We start from the raw sequence: 17105 nt of genomic DNA on the forward strand, positions 1-17105 counted from the left end.
TTGTTTTGAAGGGTGGGATAGTGCTGTTTGCCGTGGTGGATTGGAGAGAACAGCAGGAGTTGTTGCATGAATTCGCTGTCGCGTACGCTACCTTGCTCATTACAGGCAGCGAGGAGCCGGCTCTCAGGTCAACCCTCAAAAGGCTCATTCTTTTCGCTGTGTGTTGACCGGAAATTATACACTCACACACATTCCATAACCCGACTGTCCATCTTGTGCTTGTCAGGGGACTTCAGCCTCGCTGGCTCGTCTGGCCGGCGTCCGTGTTGGCTGTCAGCAGCCGAATCTCTCGCGTCGAGGGGCCGTCCTTAAGCAAGGAATGGGCTTTTTTTCCGCGTATGGAATCACATTCAGCCCTCATTTCTCTGCACGAATTTCCCTTTTTTCCAGTCTGACAAATACTTCTATCTCCCCTTTTGTTAAATTGTTACAGTTTCCTCGCTGAAGTTGTAATTTGCGCTGGTTTGCTAGCGTGTCTGGGTGGCTGGGCGCCCAAACTGACACAAAGTTCCAAGCACAGCGTTCGTCCGGGCCTGCCTGCGTATCTTGCAGACAGAATAGCGACTGAATCTGAGACGCCGGAACTGTTGGGCGGAATGCTCTTCGTCGTTTGTTTCGTCGTTGCCACAGTGTTCCCACCAGCCACCCCGTCGCTGCTCACGCAAGTCCCCGTCAAGGTGTGAGAAATTTCACTGATGTAAGGTCGAAGTAACATGCCAGATCACCACGTCCGACTTTTCCAAAGTCACTCGGTACACACAATTTTCCGGTTCGTCTCTAACTCGGTTTGCGTGAGCAATTGTGGCCGCTGGGTCGCGCCGCCGCTGGAACTTTTTGAGGAGGAGCGTTCGTGGCCTTTTCTGACCCTCCCGGCTGCACAGAAAAAGCTTTGCGGAGGCAGCCGCCACTTGAGCTCACGCATCGCTATGGATGATCTCTTGGGAAGCAGCACGACTCGTTGCCGCAGCCACTGCAGTGCTGGCATCTGCCGCTTTGGTGCGCACAGCGGCGCTCTGTTCGCGAGGTTTTCAGTTTTGTCCTCACCCAGAGAGGGATCCCGCGTCTGCCTCATCCTCTGCTCGTCCATCCTCTCTTCTTGACGCGCGGCATCGGCGTTTCGTAGGCCGGTCACGCGAAGACGTCTAAACGATGTATGCGAAAAACCGCACCGTGCGCGGGATCTCCTTGATCCCCCTTCTCCTGGTCACTTTTCTCTTCTTCTTTGTCGGCGCTTCCTACACCTACGTGTACCTGCATTTGCTGCTGGTTGGCTGCAACAATGACCTTGGCGTCGCCATTGCTCTCGGGGCAATCGGCACTCTTCTCTGGCTCGTCGCGCTGTGGTGTTTCTACGCGTGCGCCGGGCGCGATCCTGGAGAAGTGCGGGATGCTTGGCGCCGAGAAGCGGCGGAGAAAAGAATCCCCTGCATCGAATCGGATGGATCGGTAGTCCTGCCTCCGCCTGGTGACGCTGTTGGAGGCGAGAGACTGCGGGAGATCGGCAGCGATGACGGCGCGTCCAGCGCAGTGCGAGCCCGAGCAAGACTTCGCGACTTCCACGCCGGATACGTCACCAAGTGCAAACAATGTGCAAATGCTCTCAGACCAGAACGAGCCCATCACTGCTCAGTAAGAGACATGTTTCTGTATTTGCTTGGTCTCCACCGCCCACAGAGGCGCATGCGCACAACTCTATTTGCATGCTCGCGAACACACATATAACAGATGTGCGCAAAGGAGAGGTAGCCTTGCGTCGTACATAAAGTCCGAGGCCGGAGGAGAAGCCTGAGGGCCTACTCCCGCTGCGACGCATTTCTCTTCGATGATCCAGAACAGACTGTGTGAGAGGACCGACTTAATTCCCGCTTCCCTGCACAAATCGCGACATGCGTTAGTTGGGAGGGATACTAGGGCGTCTGGTACAGCGGGGCTGATGCAGAGGCCTCTTTTTCTATTCGTGTGTCTGAACAGATTTGCAACAAATGCATCATGCGCATGGATCACCACTGCCCGTGGGTCGGTAACTGCGTGGGGTTCAACAACTACAAGCAGTTTGTGCTGTTTAACTTCTACTGCGCTATGGTCTGCACCTTCTTGGCCGCGTCCTCCGCCCCCTGGATCGTCAATGAGTTTCTTTACACCGGATCCACTCCTTGCGTAAGTCCTGTAGACAGCGGAGAGAGTGAACGAGTTCTGACAGCCTTAGGGGGGGGAAGGAGGGGGGGGGGGGGGGGGAAGCACGCGTTCATGAATGAATCTGTGTCGGCATGCAGAGAAGTGACCATGCACAATCACATTTTTACGTGTTTTGTTGCTTACGCGCGCCTGGCGTTTGGCATCTACAAGAAGCAGCAGCGGCCAGGCATCGGTTTTTTCCGTGAGGACTCACTCACACTGGAGGCGACTCAAAGGTTCACGAGTGTAGGTTGCTTTTGTCTTTCTCCCTCTCCTCTCCTGCGCAGAGCGACACCCTTCCCACAGGATTATGGGGCGTCTTCTTGATCTGTAAGAGCTGACCGAGTCGAAGGACAGTTTAGTGTTTTGGCTCGTCAGTCTGCTTGCGCATTTTTTTTTCTGCGAGATTTCCCGGGCGCTCGTATTTTCATCGCCCTGGACTGCTGGTGGAGGCTTCGATGTCAATCGCCGTGATGCCGAAAGGTCGCGTCCCTGGGGGATATAACGAGCCAGAAGGTCGAGGGGCGAAAGCGTCTGGCTTTAGCCGATGTGACTCAATGGCTTGGCTACGTGTTTCACGTCTATACGTATGCGCGCCGCACATCTAGAAGTATGCATGTTTTTTTTGTCGCATATGCAGGCACGCTGATGATCAGTTTTCTGCTGCGCTCGAGTTGTCATTCTGGAACTCCGTGGCCTCGTGAAGTGTGTCGTGTCGCCTCTGGTCCGTCGAGGCGATAAGACGCGGCGGCTTGGGAAATCCTCTCGTTGTTTTTTTCGATGTCCTTTTGATGTACGCAGCGTGGGTGATGGAGATCACGTTCGGCCTCGTCACCCTAGTGGTAAGTCCCCAGCTGGCTGTCGGGAGCAGATTTCTCGAGTGTGCGCGCTGAGAGGGGGAGCGTATGAAGAGCGAGAGACCTAGAGGCCCCTTCGGCGCGTTGGACGGAGAACATTTAAAAGGGAAAGGGAGGACCCTGAGGCGCCAAGCAAGAGGGTTCATGACAAGGAAGAATGGAGATGGGGTGCGCGGCGATCGACAGATACAGCGCCTCGGATATGAAAATGAAAGTGCGCTGTGCTGCGCATCTGGCGCGCAGCCAGGTGGCTCAATATCAACTGCCTGCGCGATCCAGGCGAGCGGCGGCCTTGTTCTGTCTGCTTCCGCAGATGTTTCTCACGCACCTCTATTACTTGCTGATTAACGCGACAACAATAGAGGCCCAGTATGCGTCCCCAAACCCGTACAACGTTGGTCGCATGGCGAACGCAGAGCAGGTGAGCCGGTCGCAGGAGTTTTCGCGTCGAAGGGCGCGCGTTCTGCGTGTCTGGGGGTGTTGCATGTCCACAAATGCATGCGACCCTGTGCGGTGGAGAGTCTGCACCTCGGGGCACGCGTCGTCCACCTTCCGGCTGAAAAGCACTTTGTGGATGCATGCGCCACCAGCGTTCGACTCCGTGACGGGTTCAACGCCCTCAAAGACTCGGCAAGCGGAGGAGGCTGCGGCAGTGTACCTGTCAGTTTGACCGCGACTCGCGCCCTCGTGTGCATGCGCGTCCTTCAGATTTTCGGGAAGTTCGACTGGTCCTGGTTCTTCCCAGTCTCTCCGAGACAACCCACATGCACAGGTCAGTTCTCGCTGACGCGTCTGGATGGACGCAGAAATCGCCTTCTTGGGTGTGATCCTTCCGCTTCGCCTTTTTCCGTGTGTATGTACACCTTTCCGTTTTTCTGTCTGCCCATATCCGTCGCCTGCTGGCGCGCGTCATTCGAGGCTGCTCTGAGAAAAGGAAGAAATGGTACGAGTGCATACACACATGCGGCCCGTGTGGAATCGGGCAGATCGGGACTTCTTCTTGACGAGTGGATTCCGGCGGCTGCGCCGCTCCTCTGTATCCAGGGGAAGCGTCGGCTGTAGCGTGCACCAGCATTCTTATTGATTAGTCTGTGCATTGAGACCGGCCTCTATCCTCGTCTCGCGTGCTTGGAGTTGAGATTGTTGTTCCCTACAGTTTCTGAGGCATGGACAAGCGCGTGTTCCTGCCGTGGAGGAGGCGCGCCGCAACGCCGCTCTGCGTCGATGCATGTCTCCCCGCCGCTTCGTCGCGTATCTGTGCGTTCAGGTTACGCCTTCCCGCATCGTGGAGAGAGAGACTCTCAGCAGCTGGCGGAGTCTGCGGGCTCCGCAGTCCGCTCAGTCACGATTGGCGCGCCTGCACTCTCCGCGAGGGTGGCGGAGATGCCGGTGGGCTCCGGCGCGGAAATCGTGGAGGACGCCTCACCCAGCAGTGCAGACGAAAAGCGAGGGAGCGGCGAGACAGGTCGCACCGCAGTCAGCCTCGGCGTCGACCCCGAAGCTGTTGCCATCGGCGGAGGCCGTGTGCAGGTTTAAACGATATCTGCCGCGGACAGCCGGGCGCCGTTTTGGAGCCGGCTTTATTTTCCTTCTGCGCGGGCCTTCGCGTCACATAATCTCTTAAGGCCCGTGCGTGTATGTCTCGACGGCGCCGCGGGGCTGCCTGGACATGCTCAAGGGCGTTGCAGAGACAGCTCAGAGTCGAGGCGGTCTGCGCGTCCTGCGTTCACTATTTTGTGCGGATACTCATTCACATCTCTCAGTCTACGCAACGATACGTGTCCGCGCGTACTCGGGGTGGGTTCGGGGTTGGCGTCGCGGGCTCGCCGTGCGCGATTTGGCGTGGATGTGCGTCGCAAGGTTCAGTCGAAACTGCGCTGCGGGTGCATGCGCACGAAAATGACTAGACTTGCACGCGTATCGGGGGTATGCGCATGCAGCACCGCATGAAGGTGAACTCCCGCCATGCGAGAGCTCAGACTCTTGGCTCCGCCTGCGAGGCGGCTTCCAGTCGAAGGAACTTTGTTTGCGCCAATCTGTCTCCGCAAAAAGAGAACGAGTTTTCACGGAGGGATATCTGGTATCAGGTGGTCTTTTCGAGTCCACAGCTTGTGAACTTTGCGTTGTGTTCCGCACGTATATGTGGCGTGCGCACCTTGGGGCAAGTGCCCTGTTTTGTTTCTTCTGCGTCGTTTTCTGTATCGGTTTTCTGTTTTGTGAGGGCATACACTCCAGAATCCCACGCGCCTGCCTGCGTGAGGCAGGTGCGCAAGTCTGACACCCATAAGCATGCAACACAGGGAGTCGCAGGACGGGCGCGGGGCACGCGACAGAACCTCTGCTACGAAACTGGAGGTTTCGGCGCTGTCAGCTTGTTCCGGTTAAAGTGCGATCGACGCACCACCTACGCTGTTGCTTAGAAATGCGACAGACACGCAACGCTAAAATGGTCGAACGAGCCGGTCCTCCCGACAAACTTTCACCCCAGAGTCCCTTCAGGGGGATTTGCGCAGCCTTGCGCCGCCCGCGTCGTCGCGTACGGATGTGAAGGTAGAAAAATATGAAGCAGCACAGGGGACTCAGAGCGTACACACAGCAGTTCAGGCATGCGAATTTCGAGGTTTCCACGTGTGTATCGAGTGTGAGAGATGTTTTGGGCGTGTAGTTCTCTCAGTGACGGGAATTTCCATGTCGACGTTCACGAGTGTTACACCGCTGAGAGTCTACAAGTATGCGCTCGACTCCAGCGTGTCCTTTATGGCTCGCGGGGACCCAGTTTTCGGCGTTCTGCTGTGGAAACCGCGCGCCTGCAGCTACAGGACTAGGCGTGGCTGTGATGCACTCGGAAATCCCACAGGAGTGTCAAAAGCTCCCCGTTGGCAGCGAGTAAAAGTGACTTCGTCTCTCACAGTTTGGCACCGCGCCTAGCTGGAAAATCGTGGAGATATTTTAAAGCCGGCTTTCGCGTGCTGAGGCTGTTAATCATCCAAAACACGAGCGCAGGTCGTAGGGGCGTCGCTGTTGGAAGCACCGACGTCGCTCCGGGAGGACGAAAGAGAACGCTCGCCCGCGTCTAGTTTACCTCGCGGAACAACAAGCGGTCGCTCACCCCCATCCCGCCCCGTCTCAGGTACCTCTGCACTTCAGTCTTCTGGGCAGGCGACCAGTTCGTTACAAACCACCCGCATGTGAGCAAGCGTGCCCGCTGCACAGCCCACGTCCCTAGAATACGGAGCATTCATTCTTAGCACAGGTCTTCCATCGCAGGAATCTTTGGCCGTGCAGTACAACCTGTCACACCAGGCTGAACTCCTGCGGGACCTTCGTAGTGACGCCCTCGCGACGTCGAGTTCGTTGGTTGCCTCGACAGCGCAGCGCCTCTCACTTTCGCGCGGGGACCCATGCGAATTCAAAACATATTTCGTGGTAGGGGCCAACTGAAAAAGCCGCTGTCCCCTCGAAAAGAACGTGACTACACATGCAGAAGAATCTGCCTCCTCGGGTAGTCGCTGGAGCCGCGCATCCGCTGCTGAGACGCAGAGAGCGTCATCCGTTTCAAAGCCCAACGAGTCCGCACGCAGACGCTCGTCCTCTGCATTCACATAAAAACGACACGCAAGTTCCTCCTCCACTGTCGATTTTCGCCGATCTGTTTTCCCTCAGATACTTTTCCTGCTGTTTCCGGCCTTCACGTGCCCTTTTCTTCGCTGAAGATGCAGAACTGGACTTCCTCCTCGTCATCGTCTGCGACCCCTGGTGTCGCGAGCGACTTGCTCTGCGTTTCTTCAGCCAGGAGACGTGGAGAAGAGTCGGCGGCGGGGTTCTGAATTGAGTCATGAGGCTGGCGCGAGTCGTCGACCCCTATCCCCGCTGCATCTGCACGTGAAACGGCGAGCCCGCCCGCAGCAGCAGCTGGAGACTGCCCGCGGCATCCAGATGCCCAGGGCGGACATATGCTGGACGGGTTCGCTGAATGTACAGAGACCGACGCCTCCGGCGAGTTGGGGGTGTGCTGCGGAGAGGTGTGCGCGCCCTCGCGGGCCTGCACCCCAACCCCTGTCCCTTCGCCGCCGCCGGGCTCCAGCACAGGCGGGACATGCCCGCTCCAAACGACGCCTTCACCAGAGCCTGCGTCTCTTGACGCCTCCGCGGAGTCGACGGAGAAAAGCTCGCTCCCGGTCGCCTGACCTGCGGAGTGCATGCGGTGGACGTGGACGGGGTGTGGAGGGGGCAGCCCAAATGTCCAACACAGCGGGCGAACCCACTCCGCGGCGGGACCCTCCTCCTGCGAGGGGCCCGTGACCCAGCTGCCTCCCCCGTCGGTCTCCGGGAATTCCGCCGCTGGGGGCCTCGCGCCAGCCAGCGAACTTGCCAGCGGGTAGCTGACCCACTGCATGCACGGGTAGCCGCCTTCCAGGCTACAGGTTGGCAGACAGTGCATGCCGACGGAGAACGCGGCGGGCGCCACGCTGAAAGCACACGCGCTGCCATAATGAGGGAGACTGGCGAGCGCCTTCTCCCCAGAGACGCGCTCCGGCTCGATGACTGGAGGCAGACAGCCGCACTCTTTGCCAGCGGGGCGTCTCGGCCCTCGTGCCTCGCCACGTCGGGCGTTGCAGCGCTGTGGGGGAAAGCTCTCTTGTTCGCTCTCCAGTCGGGAGTTTGTGCTGACGCCCCACTTCCAGTGAGCGCGCGGAGCCTGCGGCAGCGAGTGGCTGTCGTGCGGCCGCCAGCCCTCCCCGGCGCAGCAGGAAGCAGACCGCTGCAGATTCTTGGCTTCCACAGCCGCGGTCACTTTCTCCGAACTACGCCGCCTGGCGAAGAAACTGGAGCTGCGCTTCAGCGCCCCCTTCTTTGCGGCATGACAGCCAGAGGCAGGCGTCGGCCTGGCGTCGAAGACCCTGGCGAGCGCTGCCCCCTCGCCTGGGCTTTCTTGTGACTTCTTCGATATCTCGCGCGCCACGGCGCCGCCGTTCCGCATGCAGAGACGGCGTTCGTTCTCATGAGCATAGAAATCTAGCCCGCAAACTGTGGCAAAGCTGTCACGAGGCGTGTGCCCCCAGGCAGACTGCTCAGAGTTCACGCAAGAGCCTGAATAGGATCCACACACAGGAGTCGGGCGAGGGAACCCCATCGCTTCCTTTGCGTGTGCCTGAACGCCGGCAGCAGCCGCACTCGCAGACAGAGGGCACATCGCCGCCGCGCAGTTGAGGGCGAAGCAAGGTTGTGGGCTTGTACATTGGCTCGCCACGCATGGAAGGCTCGGGGGATGCTGCCCGCCAGCAGCGGTCTCTCCTTCGTAAATCCAAGATTCAAGAGGGACGCCAAGACTCCCCGCACTACGAGGATCAGTGCCTGCGCAGGTGTCTCTTCTTCTTCCCCACCCTCGTTGCACGAGGCTCAAGAAGGCGCGAACCGCGGTCGCCCCGATGAAGGGCCTTCGGGACAGGGGCCGTGGCCGAGGCTGGGGACCAGTGGAAGTCGCTTCCCCCGCTGACGCCGCAGGTCTCTGGTTCGCTGAAACGGAATCCATTTCATCCCTTCTGCAACGCCCTGCGCTCCTCGTCGCCGCGGGCGGGACGGCGACCGCCCAGGCGTGCCCTGGCAGCACAGGGCAGTGCCCATCACGCAAAAAGGCGTTTGCGGAAACTGTGCCTGCGATAGGCTCCACAGCGATTCCAGTCTCGAGCTTGGGAGAAGCCGCGGAGAGGGAGACGCCTTTCGAACTCACCGACCGCGTCGTGAGGGCTTCAGAAGAGTCCAGAGATGAAAAGGCATTCGCCTCATCCCTCCCCGCGCTCCCTGCGGTGGAGTCGGCAGCTAATCCATGAAGCAGTTGGCCTGGATGAAATGGCCTTTGCATGCAGAAAAAATGGCGAGATGGAGACGCCTGCCCTTGCGCACGCTCCCCAGCTTCAGCCGCCTGACCCTGAGAGGACGAAGACTCGAAAACCCACGTCCAGCGCGACCCCTGCGGCTGACGGAGAACTCCCGCCTCGCGCCCCGGCATCTGTGTCGTCTTCGCCTCGTCTTTCCTCTTATGGAGTATCCGTGAAGGTGTCTGAGCCTCTGTAGCAAGGTAAGATGCGCAACCAAGCGCCGTCGCCCCATCACTTTTCGTCCGCACAGCCCTCACAAACAACTCAGCTGCGGCGCGAATGTCGGCGCACCGATGACAGCTACCGCTCGTTCTCTGCGTGCGCGCCGCTGCCGCACTCGCTTTTCCACCCCCCGAGGCGCACGTAAGGCATCTGCTGGCCGCGTGCTTCAGTTCCGCGCTCGCGTCCATCGAGAGCGGCGAGAGCGAAGAGGGAGACAACTCTGTGGCATCGCAGCTCTCCGGCTGAAGAGGATCAAGGCGCGCTAGGCTCTGGCTGAAGCTTGCGAGGTACACCGGAGGGCGGACGGCGCCGCTGTGGCTGTCGCTGGCGACGTCGTCTTGGGCTAGGAGCCCGGGGACGCGTGAGAGAGGCAGGCCTCTTCTGGGAGTCCTCGCTGGCAACGCATGCGGAACGTCTTCTCCGCTGCTGTACTCAGCGCTGCTCCCCGTCGTGGTACTGCGGCAGCTGCCGCAGCCCGCTAACTGAGGCGGTGAAGACGGACATCGACCCGTTCTCAGGCGTCTTCCGCGAAGAGTCTCGTGAGTCTCCTCTCGCGGATCGAGGGCGGTGTGGGCTCCAGAAGGCCCTCGCGGGTTCTGGTGTCGACAACACGCATCGTCGCCCAGCGGCCCAAACTCCACAAATTGGTCCCCGTTCTCAGCTCCTCGGCTGATCGGTTCTTCCAAGTCCGGGGCATGCTTGCCTGCCCCGGACGTCGTTTGTGCGCAGTGTAACGCCAGAATCTCCGCTGCGAGGTTGCTGTGGTCACGGAGTGTGGTGCTGTCTCGAATGGAAACCGGGCGCTGCCCGCCGCTCAGCAGGAGATGCGCAGAGGAGCCGGTGTTTGCGCGCGCGTACGTCAGCGTCTCCGCAGTGAAGTCGAAGTAAGGAGACGGCAGAAAGCCGTCAGAAAGAAGCTTTGAGACCGTAGCTTTGCCCTGAAGGCCCCCGGCGCACAGACTCGTGTGGGCGAGGAGAAACTCGAGGCGAAGCCTTTGCATGTGGTGCATGCGCATGACGCGGAGTTGGCGGGAGAACTCTTCGGCGGTGAAGAGAACGCGAAGTGGACTGTGGCGGATCAACCCGTTCAGGCTAACTACCCACCTGACAGGCGTGCAGAAGACACAGACGTGAAACATATACAAAGGCGACAAAACCGACTTGAAGACTGTCGCGTCGAGCCAATAAAACCTAAACTCTAATAGATACTCTCGCAGGAAAGCAATCGGAGTTCGGTAAAGAAAGAGATAATAAGGAAGCTGCTCGAGAGCTGTGTAGGCCCTCAACTAAGTCCGGTCATCAAGTCTGTACGCGCTAGTGACCAGCGGCACTTCGGCTTCATGCCCGCGGCCGCAGCGCAACACCAAAGAATGCAAGGTCGAGCTGCGTTCTCCGATGTTGGCTCAGTCCATGCGAAGGTCTCCGATTGGCAAAAAAACCAGAATACCCGATCGCAGGGGACTCTGACCGTCAGCTGGCCCCTACGGTGTACAGCAAGAGACATGTATGCGAACCCGCACATCGCTCCCCAGATACAAACAATGAGCAAGCCTCACTTGGCGGCGTCCTCTTCGCTGAGGACGATGAAATCGAGAGTGGTGCAGCTTTGTTTCGCGTGCCGTCCCTTGGTAGGGTTGCTGATGGTCGGAGCAGCTCTCTCCGTTCTCTCCCCGCAATTCCGGTGAGATCCACAAGCTCTCTGGAGAGGAGAACGCCTTGTTTCTTTGCTGGCGTCGCGGGGGCTGACGCGTCGCTTGCTGGATTGATGGCCGCTTTGTCGCTGCCTCGCTAACGTTCCGCTCCCACTCCTACTTTCTGCCTCTCGCTCAGTGTCCGCTGCGCCGTCGCGGGAGGCTCGCACGCGCACAGACCAACAGAGGTAGGGCGGGATGGCGAGAAGAGGAGCGCATTTGCTCTGCTGGAGGACTCGGTACGCGTGGCTGCAGTATCCGTACTCCAGGCTGTCGATGGCGCTGAGCGGCAGCACGAGCTGCCACGCGTCGCGCGAGAAAGAAGAAAGTGGTAGCGCAAGGTCTGAAGCACTCGCCCGGCGCCGACCTTCGCGTGGAGGCATGTTGTCGCAGTCGGAGGCTCTGCCAAGCCTGCGCTCGTGGCTTTCGGCAGACGAGCGTCTCCGTTCAGCGCGCGGACGTCCGTCTCTCATGGCCTCAACAGGTCGCCGGCTTCGCTGCTTCGCAGTCCCTCCGCCCTCCCTCGCCTCGCTGCGGCTAGCGGGCAAGCCACTGTCGGAGATCGCAGACGGTCGGCGGAGCGCGGCTGGAGGCTGCAGATTCGCCTCGCCTTCTGAGGGCTTCCTGAAAAGGCCTCTGTCCCCTGCGGCGGGCCTTCCACCCCCCTCGGCCCTGCCGCGGGTAGCGGAGCGACGGGCATTCGCAGGGAGAGACGTCGGTCGGCACGCCTGGCGCGAACTGGCTCCCTGTCTTCTGCGGCAGGGCGCAAAGCCTGGAAGAGAGACACACAGGACTGAGGGGGCGACGCTGGCATCTGACGCATTTCCGTCGTCTCCATGGCGAGTCGTCACCGCGCGCTCTGATGTGTCTGCTTCTTCTCCTGCGCCTGACCTTTTGGCATCTGCTGCTTCTCTCCCTCGCTCTCTGCGATCCCAGGTGTCTGTGAGCGCCGCACCGCCCGATTTCTTCTCGTCGGCGCTCTGGGCGCGCGGCCCGCGAGGCGTCGTCTGCGCGCCGAGGAGGAGGACGCGGCTGTGCGGCGTCTTCGCCTCTCCCCAAGCGCAGGTCGAGGGCGCGAGGACGGGGGCAAGCCTCCGTCTCGCGTGGTCACGCGCGTGCGGCCTTCGTAGGGTTGAGTGGCTCAAGCGGCAGAATCCTAAAACCTCTCGCCGCGGCTGTCCGCTTCCTCTGGGAAAACCCGAAGAAGGCAGCATCGCCGTGGCGGCGCTGCCACGCGCGGGCATCGCTTTCCGCGCTCTGGAGGCGCCGAGCCCAGTCTCCTGTAGGCCCCCCCTGCAGATAGGACAATCCGCCGCTGCAGGGGACTGCGCCGCTTCCGCACTCTTCCCTCCCCAACCAGGAGCGGACGGAGACAGACGGGAAGCTTCAGAAGAGAGCGAAGCTCCGTCAGATGCAGACCCATACACGCCTCGCAGTGCATGCAGCGAGCCTGTGGAACACGCATTCTGTGCGCCGAGTGACTGAGAGTCGCCGCCACGACCGCCTGAGGAAGACATACTCGAGTCCGATACGTGTATGTCTTCGGGAGCAACCCGACCGGGGGTATGTGTCTCGTCTTGTCCTTCCTGCTCGCTCGACCCGCTGCTCCGCCTCCCCTGTGTGGAGTCAGCCTCGCCCGTTTTCTGAGGCATCCAACGGCGTGAGTGAACGTAGGGAAGCTTGACTTGCGAGCCCGCCAGAGACTCCACATGATGCAGACGAACGCGCCCTCTCTGCAGCTTGTCACTCCTCGCTCTGGAGTTTCCGGGTGCAAACTCGTCAAAGATTTCCCCTGCCCTTTGCGCAGCCCTTGTCTCCCCAGGTCCGCAGCCTGGAGCCTCCTCAACTTCGAAGGCCCGCGAGCTCCAGACACGGTCAGCCTCTTCTGCCTCCGCAGCGGCTCGCACGACGCTGGGGGGGGGTGCGGCTGCGCAGCACAGGTAGCCGAAGTCGGCTGAGACAAACAGAAAACACTTTTCTTGTTTGGGGAGGCGGCACGGTGCCTCTCCGCTTTCTCCGGTCGCCTTGTTCGCCCCTCCTGGCCGACAGGGAGAGCACGTGGGGCCCTGGGAGGCTGGGCTGTCTCGCCGACCGCGTTTGAACGAATCGGGCTTCTTCGTCCTGCGCATCCCAGCGAGGGCGCGAAGGACGTGCGCAGCTGCGTACCGCGCGCTCGCCGTGGCCCCATCGGAGTCGCGCGCAGGCGACGGATGCTCCTCTCCACAGGCTGGCGGAAGGAGACGAATCACCCAGCTGCCTTCGAGAAGGGCGAGCGCACGTTTTCGCTGCCGGTGGATCCCGTTCTCTTCACTGGATCTCTGTGGGACTCCCTCCGGCGCCTCCACTCGATCGGCAGTGGTTTGATGCGCACTCAATTTCAGGGCATAACCGTGGGACGGCCCCGACGAGTGTCCGTTGCGGCCAAAGGCTCCGGAGGTGGACAAAGAACGAGATTTCGTACCGCCGTCCTTGTGCCTGCTCGCGGTGCACGCCTCCGCGACCTCTCTGCAGGCTCGCCCCTGGCGGCCACTCGCGCGGCCCCCCTTTGGGCCTCGTGGCGTTACGCGTCTCCCAGTGCCTTCACTGTCTCTCCTGCCTCCACCGTCGTCGCCCGCAGTCTTCTGTGCCGCAGTTTCTTCTTCGGCGCAGTCGGATGTCGGCCTGCCTCGCACGCGCCCAGGCGCGGAGTGACTCCTTTTGGATTGAGAATGGCTTCTCGCGGCAAGCCGATGCCCAGCACGCGTGCTGCGATTGATCGCCTCTACGTCGTCTCCATTTCCGTGCCTGTTAACTGAGAAAAGCCTCGCTGGCGAGCGCGACTCACGTTCCGCCTCTAGAGTCCGCGCAGCCCAAGCCGCTGCGTCCGCAGCCGCCTCGCTGACAGCGAACACTGCAGCAGAAAAGCGGCAAGAAACCTCGTCCTTGCGGGGAGTCTTCTCCTGTCTCCGGTGGGCGATCCCTCGCATGGGAGTCCAAGTCGACCGAGCGTCTGCCGGGGCAGGAAGGGCGGCCAGCGCAGCTGCTGTCGCCGCCGCCTCAACGCTTGTCGAGGCAACGTCGGCGAGTCTTTTGAGGACACCACGCAGATCACAGGCGAACGAATCTCGCCGTCCCTCTGCTTCGCCCTCCAACGGGCCTGCCGGCTCGCGCGGGGGTGTCGCTGTGGCAGCCAACACGGCATCTGCCGGAGACACGCCGCCGCTGCCTTGATGGAGAGGCCGCGGAGAGGCGGCGCCATGTGTGGCGAAGACTTCTGCGCCGCGTCGCAGACTTTTCACCTCATCCAGGCACCGAAGAACAACGAGGAGGCTCTGAAAAAGCTGCAGCCTGATCTGCCCGTCTGCGCTGCTGTACCCCGTAGAGGCCTTCGGGGCCTTTTCAGGCGCAGCGGAACCGCCTGCAAGGCGAGGGATGAGACCCGCGGACTGCCTCCGCCTGTGACCCGCCTTCCATGGCTGCGTATCGCTACTGCCCCCGCCCGCGTCTCCGCAGGAGGCGGGAGGCCTGCGCAGCCGCAGCAGAGAGAACCGCGACCGCGAGGGAGCATCCGACGGCAGCTGCACTGAGGGTGAGGAGAGCGACCGCGTGGAGGCCAAGGGGGGAGACAGTAGCGGGCTCGATCTAAGGGAGATGCCGTCCTCAGATGACAGGGGTGAATGATCTTTAGTGAGACCTGAAGACAGAGCGCTGCAGGGTGTGTGGAGTTTGTTCTTCTGAGCGTCAGCATATGCCGCTTTCTTCTTCTTCAGACCGCTCTCTGCGCTGTCTCCGACACCCTTGAGATGTGGCGCTCGAGCGGAGTCCTGTGAAATTAGCGCTGGAGACGTTGACGCGTCGTGCGTGTAGGTCGCAGCCGTCGAGGGCGTCGCCAAACTCGAGCAAGGCCACTCATCGCAGCCCGAAAGTGCAGGCGACAGAAACAGCCTCCGGCTTGAGAGGCTGCATGTGGAAGGCGAGCTGAGCGAGAAGTTTGCGCCACCCGTCTCTGCCGAAGGGGTCAGCAGCGGAGACAGCGGCGAGGGGTCACTCGCTTCGCCGCGCGCCGCCCTATCTCCAGACCATTTGAGGCCGGTCCCACACGGAGTGGAAGTGCTCGCCGCAAGCGGCGCAAGCTGGTGAGGCATCGAATCGCTGTCCTCTCTTGAGTGTGTGGTCTCCCGCTGACAGATCTGCGGTTCCCCTACTCCTGCGCGCGGTCGCTGGTCGCGAGGATGGGCCGCTGGAGACGAGGTAGAGGGACTCGTTCCGCCGCCACGGGAGCAGTCCACGGCCAGACCTGCAAGCAAGGCGGACGGGGTGGCGTTTCGCAGTCTTTTCCTGAACGCAGTTGCCCCGTTAGGCTGCGTGGAAACACCCTCTGCATCCTCGTCACCTCTGCAGATACGCGCGCCGCTCCGAGAATCGGTTGAAGACCTGGCATGCGCGTCGCCACTCTGACGTCGCCCTACAGGCCCTTCAGCGCCCGGACCCTCTCCAGAGAGAGCGGAGCCTGCGAAGGAGGCCATTGCCAGCCCCCCTGCAGAGGGCCCCTCTGCAGATGTGGCGCGCTGGGATGCACCACCGCTGGATTTCGGACTGCCTCTACAGCTGCTTCCTCCACCTGCAGCCCAGCGGTTGGCCTCACTGCCAGGGGCGCAGACACTGCGAGGGCGCATGCAAACTGTGTAAGACGGCGAAGGGATGCTGTCCTGAGGCGGCTGTTCACGATGGAGAAGGCCAAGGAGATGCGGCGACGCACCCCGTTGCCCTGTGTCGACACGGTTAGCTCGCCACTCCTGCGGCGCCGTCGGTGGCGAAAAAGCCAAGGGAGCTCCGCCGCAGTCGCCGGCGTCTGTCCATAGAGAGGCGCTGTCTGAAGGACCCGCTGACAGGGAAGCTGAACCTTCTTCTGAGTCATCCGAGTACGCGCATTGAGGCGCCTGCCGTGGCGCTGCACGTCTCCCCTTCGCCATCGGCGTGCATGTGCCACTCCACCCTAAATTCTCCGTCGTGTGTTCCTTTCCAACTTGATGGTCGAGGCCCCGCAGTCGAGGCATTGTTTCAGGAGAGACACCCCCCCTCTGGGGGCAGCGGAAGGTGTGCGCGGGGCTCGCTTCAGTGTCAGGCTCCGGGCAAGCCAGGTCAGTCCCCCCGGGAGGCCCCGCGGCGACCGCTGCAGTGGCGGCAGCTAAGGAGGCGGGAGCAGCGCTGGCGAGGGTTCCAAGGAACTCGGCAAGGCGATGCTCAAGAACAGTCAGTTGCCTCTCTAAAGCTCGGCGGTAGCCCGCGCCACTCGAACCACTTGTCAAGGCTGGCGAAGGTAGTCGAGGCGTACGACGCCGTGGAGGCGCTGGAGGCGACTTTAGGGTTTTCCAAAAAGGTCTTTCGCTCGGTGCAGAGGGTGAGAGAACGTCTGGCGCCTGCGAAGCTTTCGATTTTGAGGCGACTACCGCAGTTTCTGGCGCATGCGTCTCGGCGCAGGAAGCACTCCGGGGAAAGGACGCCTGTCGTCTCGCCTTGGAACTGGCCAGAGCTGCACGTTCCCAAGCGCTTCGACGTTCGCCGTGAACGGCCGCTGCCGTGAATGCCCGCGCACGCCGGGGACTGTCTGCGGCCGTGGCAGATTCCAAAGTCGCCCATGTGTTAAGAGCCTGCTGCGGCGCCTGCGCGCCTTCGGGCTCCGGCGCAGGCCATGACAACTCGACATACCCTGTCGGGGGCTGGGTTTTCTTCCCGGCTCGCAGGCCCCTCAAGGCAGCGCCGAGAGTCTCCCCGTGTCCTTCCCTTTGCTTCTCGCGACGGTCTGTGCTTTGCTGGCGCGGCTTCTGGCTGAGGCTTGACTGGTCGTCGGGGGCAGCAGTGAGCGGCCTCGCCAGCTCCCGTTCAACTGCCGAAGGCGCTTGTCCCCGGCATGGGGTCTCGAGTGCCGAGCGAGAAGCAGAGCCACTCCCCCCACATACTGCCTCTTTCGGAACAGGCAGCAATTCGCAGGAAGCGCAAGGGCAGGGCCTCGGGGGCTGCGGACAGCCGCCCGCTGCTGCCTCGTCTGGGGCCGGCGCGGCGTGGACGCGCGGCTCAGGCCTCACTGCGGGCGGAGTCCGGTTCTCTGGCGAGTTCTGGCGCTGACTCTGGTCGCGTGGAGCCTGCGAATTTGGTGGCCTTGTATAGACTCGTTTCGTCGTCATTTTTAGCGCCGGACGCGCTCGCCGAAGACAACCGGGAACGACAGTTGAGAAGGCACAGTGGGAGGAAAAACGAACGCGGGATAGCGCTGCAGCTTTGCATGCTTTTGTTTTTCAAGA

General features: G+C 61.3%; 2 protein-coding genes across 2 annotated transcripts; one reads left to right on the forward strand and one right to left on the reverse strand.

The window, feature by feature from the left end:
• Nucleotides 1–1149: 1149 nt before the first annotated feature.
• BESB_007120 (DHHC zinc finger domain-containing protein) lies at nucleotides 1150–4568 on the forward strand (the record flags this gene model as incomplete). The annotated part of the gene is made up of 7 exons (XM_029359467.1): nucleotides 1150–1629; nucleotides 1972–2157; nucleotides 2463–2505; nucleotides 2977–3017; nucleotides 3346–3453; nucleotides 3741–3975; nucleotides 4300–4568. The coding sequence occupies 7 exons, from the start codon at nucleotides 1150–1152 to the stop codon at nucleotides 4566–4568; spliced, it is 1362 nt and encodes a 453-aa protein (XP_029222380.1).
• A 2152-nt stretch (nucleotides 4569–6720) lies between these two features.
• Nucleotides 6721–16988, reverse strand: BESB_007130 (uncharacterized protein; the record flags this gene model as incomplete). Its single annotated transcript, XM_029359468.1, has 2 exons — nucleotides 6721–10237; nucleotides 10690–16988. The coding sequence occupies 2 exons, from the start codon at nucleotides 16986–16988 to the stop codon at nucleotides 6721–6723; spliced, it is 9816 nt and encodes a 3271-aa protein (XP_029222381.1).
• Between the last annotated feature and the right edge of the window lie 117 nt (nucleotides 16989–17105).

Source organism: Besnoitia besnoiti, chromosome I, assembly GCF_002563875.1.
Source record: "Besnoitia besnoiti strain Bb-Ger1 chromosome I, whole genome shotgun sequence".
Classification (NCBI taxonomy): Eukaryota; Apicomplexa; class Conoidasida; order Eucoccidiorida; family Sarcocystidae; genus Besnoitia; species Besnoitia besnoiti.